The following is a 19704-nucleotide window of genomic DNA, read 5'->3' as shown; positions in this document are numbered from 1 at the left end:
CACCTGCATCAGCAACAGCAGCACTGATTCGTCTCTTTGCCTTCCTGGTGGGCGGGGCTCACAGTGGCCCCGCCCCCTGAGAAGCTGCAGTGTGTGGGCAGAGGGGCGGGCATAAATGAGGTAAACGAGTGCACAAACAACGAAAACGAAGGGATAGTTCACATAGTGGCTCATGATGGAAGAACAGAGATGCAGTGGCGGGTGGAGCGGGTTCGAGAGGCGCTCTGTGTCACATACAGGCAGGACAGCTCAGCCAATGAGCTCCTTTATAATCTCCCATACGACGAGCAGCAGGCTGGGCAGAGCAAAACGGTCATGAGGGTCCATGGATCCAGGGCACCCCTGAGAGGGACGGGGCCTAATTACATCACTCAGAGTGGGAGGGGCTTCACACACAGTGACAGGCGGTGAAGTGAGGAGGCGTGGCCTCTTGCAGTCTTGTTATGTCTGGAGTTGGTACAGTTGCGTGTGTGTGTGTGCGTGCGTGTGTGCATGTGTGTGTTTTCACAGGATGCCGTTGGTGGCACGTGTGTGTGTGTGTGTTTTCACAGGATGCCGTTGGTGGCACGTGTGTGTGTGTGTGTGTGTGTGTGTGTTTTCACAGGATGCCGTTGGTGATGTACTGGTAGCCGTCGTACAGCTTGGTGGTGATGGAGCGCATGGACCCGTCCACCATCTGATCCACCAGAACCTGCAGCTGCTCCTCGGTGTGGTTCATATGGAAGCGCTCCTTCAGGTTCCGGATTGTGCTGGAGCCATGGAAACAGGGCAGGTGGGAACCTGGGAGAGAGACCATTGGCAGAATGTGTCAACAGATCTATGCTGATGTTGAATTAAAAGAATCCTTCTTTTGCAATCATCATTTGCTGTTGTGTGAAATTCATCAGCCTCTGAATCATCACTTCTCTTTATCATGAGAATGCAAGACTCAAAGCCAGCTGCCCAATGACCTCTGACCTTCGCCCCCCATTTGATGTCACAATGCCAGTACCTTGCTGCACTTCAGCCCCACTGTGTGATGTCACAGTGCCAGTGCTTTGCTGCACTTCAGCCCCACTGTGTGATGTCACAGTGCCAGTTCCTTGCTGCACTTCAGCCCCACTGTGTGATGTCACAGTGCCAGTGCCTTGCTGCATGTTAGCCCCACTGTGTGATGTCACAGTGCCAGTGCCTTGCTGCACTTCAGCCCCACTGTGTGATGTCACAGTGCCAGTGCCTTGCTGCACTTCAGCCCCCTGTGTGATGTCACAGTGCCAGTGCCTTGCTGCACTTCAGCCCCACTGTGTGATGTCACAGTACCAGTGCTTTGCTGCACATTAGCCCCACTGTGTGATGTCACAGTGCCAGTGCCTTGCTGCACTTCAGCCCCACTGTGTGATGTCACAGTGCCAGTGCCTTGCTACACTTCAGCCCCACTGTGTGATGTCACAGTGCCAGTGCCTTGCTGCACTTCAGCCCCACTGTGTGATGTCACAGTGCCAGTGCCTTGCTGCACTCCAGCCCCACTGTGTGATGTCACAGTGCCAGTGCCTTGCTACACTTCAGCCCCACTGTGTGATGTCACAGTGCCAGTGCCTTGCTGCACTTCAGCCCCACTGTGTGATGTCACAGTGCCAGTGCCTTGCTGCACGTTAGTCCCACTGTGTGATGTCACAGTGCCAGTACCTATGGCAAGCCCTTAAAGCATTTAATAATTTTGCCTGACTATGCATAATTACATTTTAGATATCTACAAAAACATTTTGACTAATCATAATTACAACATGACTAGTCAGAATGATAATTCAAGTTATCTGCAAATATAAACTGACTAAGAATAATAATTCATGATAGCTGCAAATATATTTTGACTAGACAAAATACCTTTAAATATATCTATAATTACGTCACAAGAATCGTCATTTGACTCATCATGCATATGATAATTAAAGATATCTGTAATTCCGTTTTGACCAATCAAAATGGTATTTCAAGATCTGCTGTGACTCCGATGCAAGGTTTCGCAATGAATATTGGTCTTTATTACTGTTTGAGCTAGCGAGCTAGCGAGCTAGCTTACTGTTTGAGCTAGCGATGTTCATCGCTCGGGGTAGCTGATACTTTATGAGAATTGTTCCTTGTCTGACCTATGTTCTATAGCTCCTCCAGCGACTTTCAGTATGCACTTCTCGCACATCTCTTTGGATAAATGTAATGTTCTGCAAACCTAGCCAAGTAATTTTGGTTTAAGAATTGGCGGTGGCTGCTCTCAAAAAAAACGTAAGAAAATGCCAGGAAGTGGAAAGAGATGCGGCGAAACATTCGTCTTGTTACAGACAGGAAAGTTAACAGCTCATTTCTCGCCCGGGCCGCAGCACTGAGAACGCTGACGAAGACGCTCGACTGGTTCAGTTTGGTCTGACATGGCGGTCACTGCGTTAGTTGAATGAGAAAATTCTTCTTACAAGGAGCCAGTTTTTGATATCTACAACTGCATTTTGACTAGTCAAAATAATAACTGAAAATATGTAAATGTAATATAAATTTATTTCGACTGGTCAGAATGATAATAGAAGATATCTCCAAAATAAGGTCAGTCTCATTTCAAGATACTCATAATTTCTTTATAGATATCTTTAAAGGATTTTGATTAGTAATAACTCAAATTTGAAGTATCTCCACTTTAGTTTTGACTAGTCATAACTCCAGTTCAAAATACCTACAATTGTATTGGCACTTTTCAGGGTTCCCCAGAAATAACTGCAACAGCCACAGACTCTCAGCCCTTAAAAACATTCATTTCTGTGCATTCTGACCCCATTTCAACAGACAGAATTCATAAACAACTTCACATGTTCACACAATAAAGCCCCAAACTAAGGGGATTTTGCGTTTTCTCCTTCTTTTTTCCTGCCACAAATGCTCTTCGCCCACAAATAATATGTCTCCCCATTGGTCATTTTATGTACATCAACCAATAAAAACATTAGATGCAAACACAAAATGAACACATATACAAGTGCGCAGATTGTAATATCATAGTTTCAGATATCAAAAAAGATCATTTAGATATCTTCAATAACAAGGAATTAAAGATATATTTAATTGAAATTATGACTAGTCAGAACTAATGTGGGGATATCTCGAATCTGACTTACGACTAGTAATAATTTAAATGGATATCTGGAATTCATGTTTTAGATAGTCAAAACTGAATTGTAGATATCTTTACACAACATATAGAATATGGTGCCTGTGTGATGGCAGCCTGGTACATCTGCTGCTGTAGCACCCACATTTCCCCAACTGGGGATTAATAAAGTCTGATCTTATTTTATCTTATCTCTTAATTGGAGTTCCACAGAACTTAATGGCAAAATCTTACTCGTCAGAATGTAATTAGAGATACCTTAAATTAGCGTTTTGACTAGTCATAAATGAATTACAGATATCTGTAATGTGAATCTGAACAGGCTATTAGATGTTAGAAGAGCTTGCCATAAGTACCTTGCTGCATGTTAGCCCCACTGTGTGATGTCACAGTGCCAGTACCTAGACCCCTATGTGATGTCACAATGCCAGTACTTTGCCCCCCGCCCGTGTGATGTCACAATGGCAGTACCTTGCTGCATGATCTCCACGATCTGCACAACCTTCTCCATGTGCTTCCGTGCTGCAATCAGGCCCTGCAGCATCAACATCTTATAGTAGTTAAACATGTCCCCATCCAGCCCGCCCATTACCTATGAGAGAGAGAGAGAGAGAGAAAAAAGAGAGAGATACTGTAATAATAATAAGAGTAATTGCACTAACTGTTTCAGCTTGGCTCCACCGACTAAAATATTCAGAAAAATGCTTCTTGGGGTGGGTGGAGTAGGTGTGTCCATCTCACTTGCATAACGTATGCTCTATGCGAATGATTTTGTACAGCATAACTGCACTGGCTCATGAAACTGAAATCAAACTGTTCAACTAGGTGTTACAGATCAAATATGAGTCAAGATTTAGTAATTAGGCCTATTTCTCACCTCAAATGTTTTCAGAAACATACTTTAGTGGACTGTTCGGGTGAAATATGAAAAAGTTTATGAACAGGCTGCCATTTTTCTCTGGTTTGAAAACTTTGGGCCAAAACCAAACTAGCCAATCAGGTGACAGCAGAGTTCCATCATATTAAAAAGTAAATGGACACATTTGTGGGCAACAACAATTGTCCCATTCGATGTCTTGATTGGGAAGGCAGGTATGCCATCCAGCCAAGTTGCGCCTTGGCGGGGCGGCATGCCCCATACCTACAGCACTGAGAGTTTGGCACATTTCAGGGTTCCCCACAGAAACAACCGCAACAGCCACAGACTGACACGTTTAAAACAGCACAACTTTGCAGCTCTGACATCTACTTCCCTCATAGCCTAGTGGGTAGTGCCTCTGCCTTTTGGCTGGAACTGTTTACAGGACTGATATACCAGGGTTCAATCCTTGCCTTTTTAATTCAGTACACTGGCTTCCTGGCTAACCATAAATACAACATATACACTATTGCTTTTGCATCTGCAAAGTTTTTCTGGGACAGTTCTGCTTTCGGCATTTTCAGCGTGTTTAACCAAAGCTACCTTTTGTGTGAGTTACTTCACATTCTTGAACGTTGAAAACGTGTTTGTCATGACGTACATATCACTGCAAGAATCTTTTTGTCTCTCTCTTAACTGCCACAATACCAGCTGACGCCAGTAGATGGCAGCGGCCGCCAGTCAGTGACATTTGCAGGCACAGGATGTCTTGCTTGGTAGCAAGCTTTGCTCGAATACTAGCAACAAGCTAAGCGAGCTGAGAGCGACTGTCTGCGTATGTGGTCAGCTAAAAGCATTTATATTTTCGTTGTAGTGAAAAAGAACTGCTTGTTTTCATTCAAATATGTGGTACCGAAACACTTGTCGTCATTCTGCGAGTGCAACATGTGCATGTCTGTCATAGCCTGTATTTATATATGAATTATTATTATCACTTACTCATTACAAACACAGTGCAACAAGAAATGATATCTCATAAAAAAACACATTTTCAACGTACAAAAATGCCAAGTTACTCACACATACAAAGCACTGTCTATAAGTCATTCTTTCAAACTGGCGAAATCTAGGCCTGCCATTAAAGGTATTGGTATCAAAATGACAGCAAGTTACGGTACTACAAACAATATAGGCTACCTTGCCTCACAGAAATGAAAGAAGCTGTATTCCAAAGCAATACTACCCAATGTCTCCTAAATTTTTCAAGTCACATGGTCCTGTGTTTTTTTTATCTTACCATCTCACAATGTCATCATTCACACTTTGTGTCACATCAAAGTGTCAAATAACCTCAACTGCCTCATGCAAGACATTCACATTAATGTACAAAACTGCTGTTGACTACCTACAGAAAGCATATTACTCCAGACAATATATGCTTATACTTGTTTGTCAAGTTAATTTTACTAAATGTATGCGTATGCATATTTGCTACTTAAAATAAATACTGCATCTAAAATAAATATTGTATATACATACATACAATACTTCATTATCCCCATGGGGACATTCCCCTCACAGCATGTAACATTCACATTTACAAACAGACATTTATACCCAGAAACACAGTCATTCACGCAACAGAAAGGCTGGGCAGCTAAACACATACATACACATAAAAAACTGGACATATTGAGGCCTACTAAATAAATCGTACCTCTTACAAACCCATCCACACATATGGTTGGCCTGTTAATGTACTATATGCTTATCCACACAGGGCCCAGTGACTTGAAACAATTTAGAAAATATTGGGCAGCACTGCTTTGGAATAGAGCTTCTTTCATTTCGGTGAGGCAAGATAGCCTATATTGTTTGTAGTACAGTAACTTGGCGTCATTTTGATATCAATACTTTTAATGGCAGGGCTAGATTTAGCCAGTTTGAATAAACGAGTTATAGACAGTGATTTGTATGTGTGAGTAACTTGGTATTTTTGTACGTTGAAAATGTGTTTTTTTATGAGATGAACATATACATGATGTACAGTAGTAGTACATCCAAAGAGGTACTCTGACATCAAGAACGGGGTGGGGCCAGAATGGAATGCAGAAAGCATTTTTCAAACGTTAGAGGGCAGCACCAAGACATTTTCCACCAGTTTTTTCTGCCAAATAATACTGTTTCAGAAATGTTGAAACAACGGCATGGATTAATGTTTCATTATAAAGTAGGCACACTAACACATTTACAGCTAAATAATAAAGGTGATCTAGGGTGTAATTACCCTTTAAAGACTTATAATAATAATTAATAATAAATTATAATGTAGTAATAAACACAATGCAGGTGTAGTGTTTTGTGTGACACTGCAAGCATATCTCATTCACTGCTGATTCAAATATATCCAAATGTGTATGGGGTTCATTTATAAATACTTGACTTACTCCTGTAAACTTGAAACTTAACTCCAGCGAACAGCCGCTGATCAGATGTGTGTGCCACAGTAACACGAATGTGAGATGTGAAGGAGGGACTGGAGACTCACGTCCACAAACTCGCTGGTGAGCTTGAAGGCGGACGTCTCGAAACCCAGGTTCCGGGGCGAGCTGGACAGGATGAAGCCGAAGTCGATGTGCAGGATGTGGCCTTCAGAGTCCAGCAGGATGTTCCCATTGTGCCTGGAGAAAGGGGGTGGGGGGAAGAGAGACAGCAGTCAGAGGGGAGAGACAGTGTGGGAGAGGGAGAGAGAGAGTGAGAAAGGGAGAATGACAGACAGACAGAGAGAGAGTGGGAGAGTGAGGGAGAGAGAGAGAGAAACAGACAGACGGAGAGAGAGTGGGAGAGAGACAGACAGAGAGAGAGAGAGAGGCAGACAGAGAGTGAGAGAGAGAGACAGACAGAGAGTGAGAGAGAGAGAGAGCGAGAGACAGACAGAGAGTGAGAGAGAGAGAGAGAGAGACAGACAGAGAGTGAGAGTGAGAGAGAGCGAGAGAGAGAGAGAGAGAGAGAGAGAGAGAGAGAGAGAGAGACAGACAGAGAGAGAGAGAGACAGACAGACGGAGAGAGAGTGGGAGAGGGAGAGAGAGAGTGAGACAGACAGACGGAGAGAGAGTGGGAGAGAGAAGCCGCGTTTCCACCGCAGGAACTATACCCCGGAACTAGGAACCTTTTGAGGAACTCAGTGCGTTTCCACCGCAGGAACTAGGGTCTAAATTTAGTTCTGGGGGCTTTGTTTTACCCCCCAAAACGTTCCTGCTCGGGGGGTAGTACTTTCCGAAAGTACAGGAACCTTTTGGGTGGAGCTTGCAGCGCTGAACATTTCTGATTGGTCGAGTACTCGTAGCATTTGTGTTGTATTTATTTTCCGCCATTACCCGCCATGTTTGAAAATATGCAGCGGCAAACCAATTTATTTTCATAATAACTTCAAATCAAACTTGTATGTTATGCGGCGCAGTAGCCTACTTTTGGTTATAGCCTGTCAACGTCTTGGAATTATAACGTGTGCTCTTCTGTTCTTTTCTTGCTTTAGTATTCGTTTTATAAAATGCTAAGCATTCGTGCTGGGACAGCATATTACGTAGGCTACCAAAACATTCAAACGGATTAATTCGGTTGCTGAATATTTTCTTCCGGATTTTCTTTGTTAGCCCGTTGTAATTGACTCAAAACGTTTGATACAGTTATGTGAGGTATGCGGTAGTTCTGCATAATTAACATTGGTGATACAGTACAAGCAAACTGGAAATCACCTTCCGCACTTTTTATCCGGGTAAAATAACAGGTTAATTCTAGTAATCTTCCCTTTAGCTTTTTCAGACTGCCGTAATTTTACTCAATTTTACTGCCATTTTTCAATTCCACGAAAAGACCAGGAAGACTATGGACTCATTTATATGGTGCATGGTTCGCATCTGGAGGGCACACTTCGCTGCTCGGCTAGCAGTAACTTCGAAGGAAAGCAAACGGTGGCTGTACCACTACTAATTTACATTTTCACGCAAGTCCGAGTTTTCGTTCTATTCTTGTCATTTTGCGATTAGCCTATATGGAATTGACGACGAGAAAGTAATAAAACAGCAAATTGTTTACAACATGTGCATGTTTTCTGCTGTTAATGAATGTGTTTGAGAGGATATATGAAAATCAATAAATACAAAAGTAACCATATATAGTCATTGTTGGTAACCCGTTGTATATAAGTGGAATAAACCCCTTCGGGCTGTCCCGGTTATTAGAAAATAATGTAGGCTACTTCGGTGGTAGTATGGCGTTACAGAAGAAATCATATGACAGATGGACCGACGACAACGTCAGTGGGCTAATTTGCCTAATCTTCGCGGTACTTTAGACCCCGGTGGAAACGCAGACAACCATTGGCTGAAGGAACCTTTTAGTTCCTGGTAAAGTAGTTCCTGGGACTGAAAGTTCCGGGTAATTTTGGTGGAAACGCGGCTAGAGAGAGAGAGACAGAGAGAGTGAGAGAGAGAGGCAGGCAGGCGGATGCTTGCGCTCACCTGTCCTTGACCTGCAGCAGGTAGCAGATGAGCGAGTAGCCGGCGCAGCTCTGGACGAAGCCGCGCTGGGCGCTGAGGAACTGCTCGCTGGTGCGGCCGCCGTGCTCCTGCAGGAAGTAGTCCAGCAGCGGCAGCTGGCTCTGCTTCTTCACCTGGTGCAGCGACACGGCGTTCACCACCGGCTCGATCATCCCGCTGTCCGACGACAGCACCAGGATCTTGTAGGGCTTGATCCACAGCGGCACCCGCTCCTGCTCCCAAATCGACTGGAGGGGAGAGAGGGAATGTGTGGCTTTGGCTGCACGATACACTGCCGCAAACCGAGGGACAGTTGAGTAATGGGACAACACTGAGAGAATACATATATCCAGATCTACAGCCTCCCCACTACACACGGCTCTATATGTCCTCTTCTCAATATCTTCTTTTGTGTACTTTTAAAAATTATTAAATGTTACATTCACTGTTTCACCTAATTTACAGGAGATGAATTTGCACACGCTAACATACACAAATACCACACACACGCACACACACACACACACACAAAGTTGTAATCTGTTTATATGTTTATTCTATGTTTGTTGTACTCATGCTTTGGCAATATGTATATTCATATACATCATGTGACTAAAGCTCATTGGAATTTGAGAGCCGGTGTAAACCGCCACGGCGCTGGCGAGTAAAGCGACGCGCTCCACCCCAACGGCGGCTGGTGCGTCAGTCTTCTGGGCTCAGCCACTTCCTGATCGCAGACGGGCTTCAGCGGCGAGTTCTCGCGAATCGTGTTAAAAACATCAAATTTGCCTTCCTGGCGGGAGAGGGAGCGGGAGGGAGGCTGAAGCCAGGTCGCCGTGGTGACGTTACCTGCAGCTGGCTGAGCACCTGGAAGGCCAGCAGCTCCTGCCGCAGGTCGTCCCCGCACTTGACGATGACGGAAAGCAGGTGCCAGTTTGGGAGGTGGCCGTACGGAGAGCCCTCCCTTATCCGCCTGGAACAGAGAGAACAAGAGAGTGTTCACAGGGGCAAAAACCGCTAATTAATATAATGGTAACATACAGCTACTGGTAAGAGTAAGGCTAAAGCTAATAACACAGCTAATGGTAAGAAGAAAGCCAATGCTAATAACAAAGCTAATGGTAAGAGTAAGGCTAATGCTAATAACAAGGCTAATGACAAGAGTAAAGCTAACTGTAAAACTAAGGCTAATGCTAAGAACAAGGCTAATAGTAAGTGGAAGGCTAATGCTAATAACAAGGCTAACTGTAACAGTAAAGCTAATGGTAAGAGTAAAGCTAACAGTAAGAGCAAGGCTAATACTAATAACAAGGCTAACTGTAACAGTAAAGCTAATGCTAATAACAAGGCTAACTGTAACAGTAAGGCTAATGCTAATAACAAGGGTAACTGTAACAGTAAGGCTAATGCTAATAACAAGGGTAACTGTAACAGTAAGGCTAATGCTAATAACAAGGGTAACTGTAACAGTAAGGCTAATGCTAATAACAAGGCTAACTGTAACAGTAAGGCTAATGCTAATAACAAGGCTAACTGTAACAGTAAGGCTAATTCTAATAACAAGGGTAACTGTAACAGTAAGGCTAATGCTAATAACAGGGCTAACTGTAACAGTAAGGCTAATGCTAATAACAAGGCTAACTGTAACAGTAAGGCTAATGCTAATAACAGGGCTAACTGTAACAGTAAGGCTAATGCTAATAACAAGGCTAACTGTAACAGTAAGGCTAATGCTAATAACAGGGCTAACTGTAACAGTAAGGCTAATTGTAGAGCAGGTTGCGTGACACTCACCGGACCTTCTCCTCCCAGGGCTCCTTTAGAGCCACGGCAGAGGGGTCCTCCGGGTCTCTCCGAAACGTGGTGGGGGTATGAGCCAGATTCTCAGAGAGACGCCTCCTGCATGCGCAGAAACACACACACACACACACACACACACACACACACACAGACGCACAGACGAATACCAGGGGGTGAGACACTGAATAAAAACACCCAACACACCTTTCAGGAAGTGACATGCCCCATTTCAGTCTGATAATGCAGCTTTATTTCAATATGTGTGTGCCTGGCCAATGTGTCATAACTGGGGGCATAATCCACCCACTGGCACGGCAGAGGACTTGCGTCATGTGACACGCCTTACTGTGACATCACAGGTACCTGATGTCGCCGGCGGCGATGAAGACCGGCTCCTTGCTCTCCTGGCTGGTGACGCTGTCCACAGAGAACTGGGAGATGTTGTCACTGCTACTGGTGTGGATCTCCGGGAGCTGGTGGTGCCAGAGAGAGAGAGAACACACTACAGATTCAGCCCATGGCCACCAGGGGGCGATCAGCACACACAATAAGCCAACACACCCCGAGAAATAAGCTCTGCTGAAGCTACAGATTGAGAAGCGGAGAATGAATTTATGAATTTCTAAACTACCCTTACAACAGTTTACTGCATAGCTTTGAATGAGAAATGCCACTATTATTTGCATTAATAATGTCACTAATATTACCTTTGGTGATGTTGTTGCTATTACTCTAATGTTAACTTCTACTGCTGTACAGTTAACTTCTCTCACTGGGCAGGAACAAAGCCTGCTTCATTCAGCCAGTCCTGTGTGTGGATTGTGTTTGTGTGCGGGTGTGTGTATGTGCGGGTGCGTGTGTGTGCATGTGTGTGTGTGTGTGTGTGCATGTGCATGTGTGTGCGTGTGTGTGTGTGTATAATGTGTGTGTGCGTGTGTGTGTGCATGTGTGTGCGTGTGTGTGTGCATGTGCATGTGTGTGTGTGTGTGTGCGTGTATAATGTGTGTGTGCGTGTGTGTGTGTGTAATGTGTTGTACGTGTGTGTGTGCGTGTATAATGTGTGTGTGCGTGTGTGTGTGTGTAATGTGTTGTACGTGTGTGTGTGTGTGTGTGTGTGTGTGTGTGTGTGTGTGTGTGTAATGTGTTGTACGTGTGTGTGTGTGTGTGTGTGTGTGTGTGTGTGTGTGTGTGTAATGTGTTGTACGTGTGTGTGTGTGTGTGTGTGTGTGTGTGTGTGTGTGTGTGTAATGTGTTGTACGTGTGTGATGTACTCATGATTGTGACAGCACGCGCGGGTGAAGCAGAGCCGCGGGCGGACTCGCCGGCTGGGGGCGGGGCTTGCGGGCCCCGGTGAGGAAGCTCCGCGGCAGAAGCGTGGGCGGGACAGCGGAAGGAGGCGCGCGAGCGGAGCGGTGGGCGGGACGCGTTTGGACAGCCGTCAGCCCGCCCGCCCGCCCGCGGCGGCGGCCCTCGCTGACGTGGCCGCCGCTATTCGCGGCTCGTGAGGGAGGAGGAGGAATCGCTCGGATGCAACGGCGCGGAATCCACTGCCGGACGACGGAAGTGATGTCACACACGGGGGGGGGCCGAGTCGCGATTCAGGCTCGCCCCAAAAACGCGCACAACTCCCTTTATACGACCCTGAGATTCTGCAGCCCAGTAGAACGCTCAAATTGGGGCTTTCAGCAACTGGCGCTACACGAAAACAACAGCGTGACTCGCTGCTATGGTAACGGAAACAAACTCATAACCTACATGCTGAGCAGCCTCTAACACTGCACCGTTCTGCACAGTTACTCCAGCTGACATCCAGCACCCAGTTTCACCAAGACTGCCTGGTAACATGGAATATTCATGTCCTAAGAGTCATATCCTCCAGTGGTTTCTTTGCTCAACTCATTCCCCATCGTGTAGACCAGGAGCGCCCAATCCAATCCGAAAAGGGCTGGTGTGGGTGCAGGCTTTTGTTTTAGACCAGCACCAAGACACCCGATTCAACTAGTTAACTAATCAATCAGAACCTTAATAAGTAGAATCAGGTGTCTTAGTGCTGGGCTAAAACAAAAACATGCATCCACATTGGCTCTTCTGGGATAAAACTGGTCCCCCCCTGGTCTAGACCGCTTACACCACTTCATATTAACTGAAAAATCTCAGCTATAAAGCATTTGATAAAGAGCAGGGCTGTTGCTGTGTCCCGCCTGGGATCTGAACCCGTAACCTCTGCAATAGAAAAGCACGGCACACCTCCTGCGCCTAGACCGCCACGTTCCTCATGAACCAGAGACATGACATGACCGCATTTCCCATGATCCCAAGCGGATCTCCCACGGAGACGGCGCACGCAGGCCACGGCGCGCTCACCTCCACCTGCAGCTCGCTGATGTCGTCGACGGACCAGGCCTCGTCGTCGTTGTCGTAGTTGGGCACGGTGGAGAAGCTGGCGGCGCGCTGCTCGGGCGTGACGCCGCAGTCCGGAAGGTTCTCTGCCGAGCGCGTGCAGCGGATGCGCGTCTCGGGGATGCGCGCCGGAACGCTGGACGCCTCGAAGCTCTCGCACTCCAGCACCTCCACGTAGATCAGGTACGGGGCCTGGGAGGGGACACACAGCGCCGGTCAGGACGCAAAACAGACCCAAAACAGCAGCGGTCAGGATGGGAGAGGTGGGGGGGTTGGGGGGTTGGGGGGTTGAGGTTGGGGGCTAGGAGGGGACACACAGCGCCGGTCAGGACGCAAACCAGACCCAAAACAGCAGCGGTCAGGATGGGAGAGGTGGGGGGGTTGGGGGGTTGGGGGGTTGAGGTTGGGGGCTAGGAGGGGACACACAGCGCCAGTCAGGACGCAAACCAGACCCAAAACAGCAGCGGTCAGGATGGGAGAGGTGGGGGGGTTGGGGGGTTGGGGGGTTGAGGTTGGGGGCTAGGAGGGGACACACAGCGCCAGTCAGGATGGGAGAAGTGGGGGGTTGGGGGGTGAGGTACGGGGCCTAGGAGGGGACACGCAGTACCAGTCAGGACGGGAGAGGTAGGGGGGTTGGGGGGGTGAGGTACGGGGCCTAGGATGGGACACAAACCACTGGCCAGGACGCACAGGTTTAGCAGTTGGGGGGTATTAAAATCAGACTGCAGACCCCCTGTAGGACACTAGACCCCCTGTAGGAAAGCAGACCCCCAGTAGGATGGTAGACCCCCTGTAGGACAGCAGACCCCTTGTAGGACAGTATACCCCCTGTAGGACAGCAGACCCCCTGTAGGATGGTAGACCCCCTGTAGGACAGCAGACCCCCTGTAGGACAGCAGACCCCCTGTAGGACAGCAGACCCCCTGTAGGACAGCAGACCCCCTGTAGGACAGCAGACCCCCTGTAGGACAGCAGACCCCCTGTAGGACAGTATACCCCCTGTAGGACAGCAGACCCCCTGTAGGATGGTAGACCCCCTGTAGGACAGCAGACCCCCTGTAGGATGGTAGACCCCCTGTAGGACAGTATACCCCCTGTAGGACAGTATACCCCCTGTAGGACAGCAGACCCCCTGTAGGACAGCAGACCCCCTGTAGGACAGTATACCCCCTGTAGGACAGCAGACCCCCTGTAGGATGGTAGACCCCCTGTAGGACAGCAGACCCCCTGTAGGATGGTAGACCCCCTGTAGGACAGCAGACCCCCTGTAGGATGGTAGACCCCCTGTAGGACAGCAGACCCCCTGTAGGACAGTATACCCCCTGTAGGACAGCAGACCCCCTGTAGGACAGTAGACCCCTCTGCCCCTCACCTTGTCCTTGGAGTTGAGCACCACGCCCTGCGTGTGCGGCACGCGCACCACGTGGTGGTGGAAGGCGGCGGTGGGCAGCCAGACGCGGCCGGGCAGCTTGTGGTTGAGCAGCGAGAGCTCGGAGATGAGCCGCTGGGTCTTCTGCTCCTTGGTGGGCAGCGTGGCCAGCCTCTTCCCAATGCCCATCAGGGACTTCACAAACTCCCGCTGGGGCGCCAGGCGCACGGGCTGGGGGGGGGGCGGGGGGCGGGGGGCGGGAGGAGAGGAGGGGAGAAGTACAGGAGAGAGGAGGGAAGAGAGTACAGGAGAGAGGAAGGCAAGGGGAGGAGAGGAGCGGAGAGATTACAGGAGAGAGGAGGGGAAGGGGAGGAGAGGAGTAGAGGAGAGAAGGGGAAAAGTAAAAAAAGGGGAGGGGAAGAATAGAGGAGAGAGGAGGGGAGTGATACGAGATGGAGGAGAATGGTACAGAAGTGGAGGGGGAGAACAATGCGAGAGAAAGAAGGGGAACCGTATGGGAGAGAGGAGGCGGGGAGGAATTTGCAAGAAAAAGAGGGAAGGAAGGAGAGAGGGAGAAAGAAAGAGAAAGTCAGACGAGACAATCCAAAGGACAGCGGTGTTCATCATGGTCGGACAGCGAGCAGGTCAGTGAAGGGCGCTACATCAGTTCCTCCGCCCAAATCAACCGAACCATCCCACCAGACTCCTCCACCCTCCGCCCACGTAAGTAACGCTTTTCAACCGCGAACACACGGCTTTCTGACCGCGGGGACCGCACTGCAGAGAGAAAGCCCTGAGGGGCCAGAACCATTTCATAACCAGCACGGAGGCTGCAGTGCCTATAAAATACCTCCAGGGGGCAGCTCTGCAGCCAGAAAGACTGGGAAAGACCAGTGCAGGTATGGCATTATCCAGGGGGGACAGGTGGGTGACAGTACCTTGTACGGTCACATTCAGTTCCCGATGGGATCAGTTCAGCCTTTTGGCTCATAACGGGTACAGCCGAGACACGGACATGGGGAAAACTGATCCAGGGTCAGCACTCCAACTCCCAGATGCTGTATGACAGGCCTGCCCAGCCCTGTTCCTGGAGATCTACCGTCCTGTAGGTTTTCACTTCAACCCTAGAAAAGTGCACCTCATTCAACAGCTAGAGCAGGGCTGCCCAAACTTGTTCTACTGTCCTGATGGGTTTGATTCAATCCTACTTTGGCACACCTAATTCTACTAATTAGCAGCTCCACAAGATCTCTAGCTGTTGAATGAGGTGTCCTTTCTTAGGGTTGAGTGTAAACCTACAGGACGGTACATCTCCAGGAACAGGGTTTAATGAAATTTGCATCCCTAGTTGGGAGCGGTTTGGGGGGCCTTCAAAAAATGTCCGAGGGGGGCCTGAGCAAAAACGTTTGGGACCCACTGCGCTATGCAGTCGGAGTGGCGTTTCCATGCCTCCCCGCCATCTCGAGGTTTCGTAAGACCACGCGTATCACCGTGTTCCCGAGCACGTCCGTACGGAATGTTTTCTGGGTCACCACGGCGATGAAAGACGCTGCGCACGCGGGGCCGAATGGCGGCAATGCGCTCAGTGTGACCCCGAGACCGCCGCTCCCCTGCTGGGGGCCCCCGGGTCTGTTGTAACCACGGTGGCGATAGCTTATCAGCACGAGGCGCCAATCTTATCTGAGCCCAATAAGCAAGCATACCACAGGTACCTTTGGTTTGAAACCCCCCCCCCCCCTCCATGTTGATTTTACACCAACACACCTCCACCGCTACACCTGTGCACACGGTGGACCCCCCCCCCACCCATGGAACAAAAGAATGCTTATTTCCTGTGTGTTTTCTTCACAAGGGCTGCTCTGTGATGTTGGTGACAGAAATGAAAGGAGGGTTTGTGGAGGTCCTGCTGGTTGAAATCTCTGAAGGCTGAAAGTGAGGTCAGGCAAACCAGTCCTGTTGGAGGGACATCGTGGACTGAACTATTCTACGGCTCCATCAGAGAAGCTATGTGGCTTCAGCAGCAGGAGATGTTCTTCAGATCGAACATGTTCTCTTATCACCATCATCATCATCAGCATCATCACCATCACCAACATCCCCACCATCAACATTACTATCACCATCATAAACATCCCCACCATCAACATCAACATCATCACCATGATCAACATACCCATCATCAACATCACCATCATCATCATCAACATCATCACCACCATGAACATCACCATCACCATCATCACCATGATCAACATACCCATCGTCAACATTATCATCATCATCATCATCAATACCACAGAAACAATCATCTTCATCATCATCATCATCACCATCCCGAATCCCTCGTCACCAGAGAACCCCCTCATTCCCGATTACATTGGCAACACCGAGGGGCACCCACCCTGCCCCTGTTTGTGTCATGTCTGCAGCAAAGAACTACAACTCCCACAATTCCTTGTGGCCAAACTGCAGGTTCATTGCAGGACTTTTATTATTTAATTTTGAGTGGCGGTGAGATGAGAATAGCTCTCCTTTGACATTGGAGTCTGTACCTCTGCTGCAAACTTGAGGCAAATGGTGTCCGATCGTTTCCAGAAATGACTGAAGCGGTCGAAGCAAACGCGGTCTGGACCGATCCGAAACTCTGGCCCACGCCCCCACCCTCGCCCGGCACAGGCCTTTGTTTATTTTCGCCTGTCCCATCTCTCTCGCCGAGCAGCGCTCTGTGGCGGGAGGGGGAGGGGCCAGAGTTTGGTTTTGTTCCAGGCCGGCGCAAGCGCAACGGCGTTTGACTCTCGCAGACGGAGATTTCACAGCAGATCATCCGAGAAGAGAACACCCCGGCCGCGACAGAGGACAGCCGATATCCCACAATGCACCACGGCAGGAGTCGGGGTGAAAAGGGAGGGGGGGGGGGGGGACTTACTGCACCACTCTCTGACTCCGATTCGAGGTTCTCGATGCAGTCGCTGGACTCCTGGGAAAGGGGAGGGTGAGGAAGAGCAGCGAGGCGGGAGGAGAGAGGAAGAGGACACAGCGGTGATTCTTACGGGCCAGGACGCTCAGACGCGTGACGCGCTGGCCATCTGTCACCCGCCAACTCTCACACCGCGGTGCAATACTGGGGCGGGGAGTGGGGCTATTACACTCAATTTAACACCCCCCTCCCCTCAAAGAAATGAGCTGTTACAGGAGGAAAGAATGTAGTTCATGGAACCTATTGTATCTATGGATCTGGGGTGGTGCTATGAGATAAGTTGTACTCTTTCTTAGTCGATACTGGTGTTTCATGGACCTACAGAAAGACAAAGTACAGGTTTCTCCTGATAACCCACATATCTCTCTCTCTCTCTCTCTCTCACACACACACACACACACACACACACAAGCAGGGGGGAGGGGGGGTCATCGGATCAAAAAATATACGGCCTATGGGACAAATGAATGGAGTTTTTCAAATCCTTTCAAAATAATGAATGACATTTGAATGGTTGTACATGAAAAAATAATTATGTTAGGAGTGGCTAACCCACCTGTGCTTACACTCATCACACAATTACAAAATCACACACAGCGCTGCATTTTGAGCTACCACTCGCGAGTACAAACTAAGTTTGCCGTTACCCATTAGTGAAATAAATCATACATTTTTCTACATTGTACAGGTTTATATATCACTGTAAATATCCTTATTGTTGGTGCTGTTGCTGTTCGAGTTTTCCTTAAGTAGTTTGAGTATTTTTTAAAGTTTCTTTTCTGGCTAACATTAGCCGCCTTTGTTTAGCCGCCGAGCCCCAATTCAAAGGCCTCGTCACGGAAGCGCTAGCTGTGACGTGCATAACATGCGCACAGCGCTAGCTGTGACGTGCATAACATGCGCACAGCGCTAGCTGTGACGTGCATAACATGCACACAGGGCTAGCTGTGAAGTGCATAACATGCGCACAGCGCTAGCTGTGAAGTGCATAACATGCGCACAGGGCTAGCTGTGACGTGCATAACATGCGCACAGCGCTAGCTGTGAAGTGCATAACATGCGCACAGCGCTAGCTGTGACATGCATAACATGCGCACAGGGCTAGCTGTGACATGCATAACATGTGCACAGGGCTAGCTGTGAAGTGCATAACATGTGCACAGGGCTAGCTGTGAAGTGCATAACATGCGCACAGCGCTAGCTGTGACGTGCATAACATGTGCACAGGGCTAGCTGTGATGTGCATAACATGCGCACAGCGCTAGCTGTGAAGTGCATAACATGCGCACAGCGCTAGCTGTGAAGTGCATAACATGCGCACAGGGCTAGCTGTGATGTGCATAACATGCGCACAGGGCTAGCTGTGACGTGCATAACATGCACACAGCGCTAGCTGTGACGTGCATAACATGCACACAGCGCTAGCTGTGACGTGCATAACATGCGCACAGCACTAGCTGTGACGTGCATAACATGCACACAGCGCTAGCTGTGACGTGCATAACATGCGCACAGCGCTAGCTGTGACGTGCATAACATGCGCACAGCGCTAGCTGTGACGTGCATAACATGCACACAGGGCTAGCTGTGACGTGCATAACATGCGCACAGGGCTAGCTGTGAAGTGCATAACATGCGCACAGCGCTAGCTGTGACGTGCATAACATGCGCACAGGGCTAGCTGTGACGTGCATAACATGCGCACAGCGCTAGCTGTGACGTGCATAACATGCACACAGGGCTAGCTGTGACGTGCATAACATGCGCACAGGGCTAGCTGTGACGTGCATAACGTGCGCACAGCGCTAGCTGCGACGTGCATAACATGCGCACAGGGCTAGCTGTGACGTGCATAACGTGCGCACAGCGCTAGCTGCGACGTGCATAACATGCGCACAGCGCTAGCTGTGACGTGCATAACATGCGCATATCGCTAGCTGTGACGTGCATAACATGAGCACAGCGCTAGCTTTCTGTAGCAAAATAACCCTTTCTGTCGGAGAGCTGCACGGGAATTCAGTGGACCCAGTGCGATTTAAGAGAGAAATGTGTCCGGATAAAAAATAAATTAAAAAAAAAAACATCCAAATTTTAAACGGCAGTTTAAATCACAGATCGTGACAGGGACGGTTATGACAAACTCTACAGAGAAATTCTGTTTTGATGTGGAACTCCATATATGGGCATATAAGGTTTGTTGCTCTGCGTTAAGGTCTGTGAAGGCTGGTGTAGCGCTTCGGCTCTGATGACTGTACACACGGCTGCCTCAGCCCCCTCCCTGGGCAAACGCCACAGGCTCCAGCAGAGCTGTGCACACAGCCCCCACCCCACGCGTTGCCCTGGCGACAGGCAGGCAAAAGGGAGACGTGTGGACAAAAGGAGGGGGGGAGGAGAGAATATTTGTCATCCTGTGAGCACGGAGGGGGGGATGGAGACAGAGAGAGAAGGGTAGAGAGAGAGAGAGAGGAAGTGTGCAGAGGAGAAGTGGACACATCCTGAGTGGTGAAAGAGGGGCAGGTTGTGTTGCGTTGTGCAGGTCTCTCTCCAGCAGCTCTACATGGGGAGGCCCTGCGGGGGGTGGCGGGGGGGAGCTAACAGCTCACTCCAGCATCTGGCAACCGGAGCTGACCC

At 48.8% G+C, this 19704-nt stretch overlaps 1 protein-coding gene across 2 annotated transcripts in view; it reads right to left on the bottom strand.

Moving 5' to 3' along the window:
- The window catches only part of LOC118233943 (phosphatidylinositol 4-kinase beta-like), a 40470-nt gene that overhangs the window by 3765 nt on the left and 17001 nt on the right, over nucleotides 1–19704 (bottom strand). Inside the window, exons 3-12 of one of the 2 annotated variants that reach the window (XM_035430110.1) lie at nucleotides 17023–17073; nucleotides 14100–14327; nucleotides 12692–12919; nucleotides 10691–10800; nucleotides 10322–10426; nucleotides 9377–9500; nucleotides 8510–8775; nucleotides 6538–6670; nucleotides 3602–3722; nucleotides 4–780 (exon numbers count right to left, since the gene is read on the bottom strand). In XM_035430110.1, coding sequence (XP_035286001.1) covers nucleotides 599–780; nucleotides 3602–3722; nucleotides 6538–6670; nucleotides 8510–8775; nucleotides 9377–9500; nucleotides 10322–10426; nucleotides 10691–10800; nucleotides 12692–12919; nucleotides 14100–14327; nucleotides 17023–17073 — 1548 coding nt within the window. In that variant the 3' untranslated portion in view covers nucleotides 4–598. Of the gene's footprint in view, nucleotides 1–3; nucleotides 781–3601; nucleotides 3723–6537; nucleotides 6671–8509; nucleotides 8776–9376; nucleotides 9501–10321; nucleotides 10427–10690; nucleotides 10801–12691; nucleotides 12920–14099; nucleotides 14328–17022; nucleotides 17074–19704 lie in introns of those variants that run through there. The other variant, XM_035430112.1, reaches the window with a different exon arrangement.

The sequence above is a fragment of the Anguilla anguilla genome, chromosome 8, assembly GCF_013347855.1.
Source record: "Anguilla anguilla isolate fAngAng1 chromosome 8, fAngAng1.pri, whole genome shotgun sequence".
Taxonomy (NCBI): domain Eukaryota; kingdom Metazoa; phylum Chordata; class Actinopteri; order Anguilliformes; family Anguillidae; genus Anguilla; species Anguilla anguilla.
Note: the sequence above shows the minus strand (reverse complement) of the source record. Positions and strands in the feature narration are given on the sequence as shown.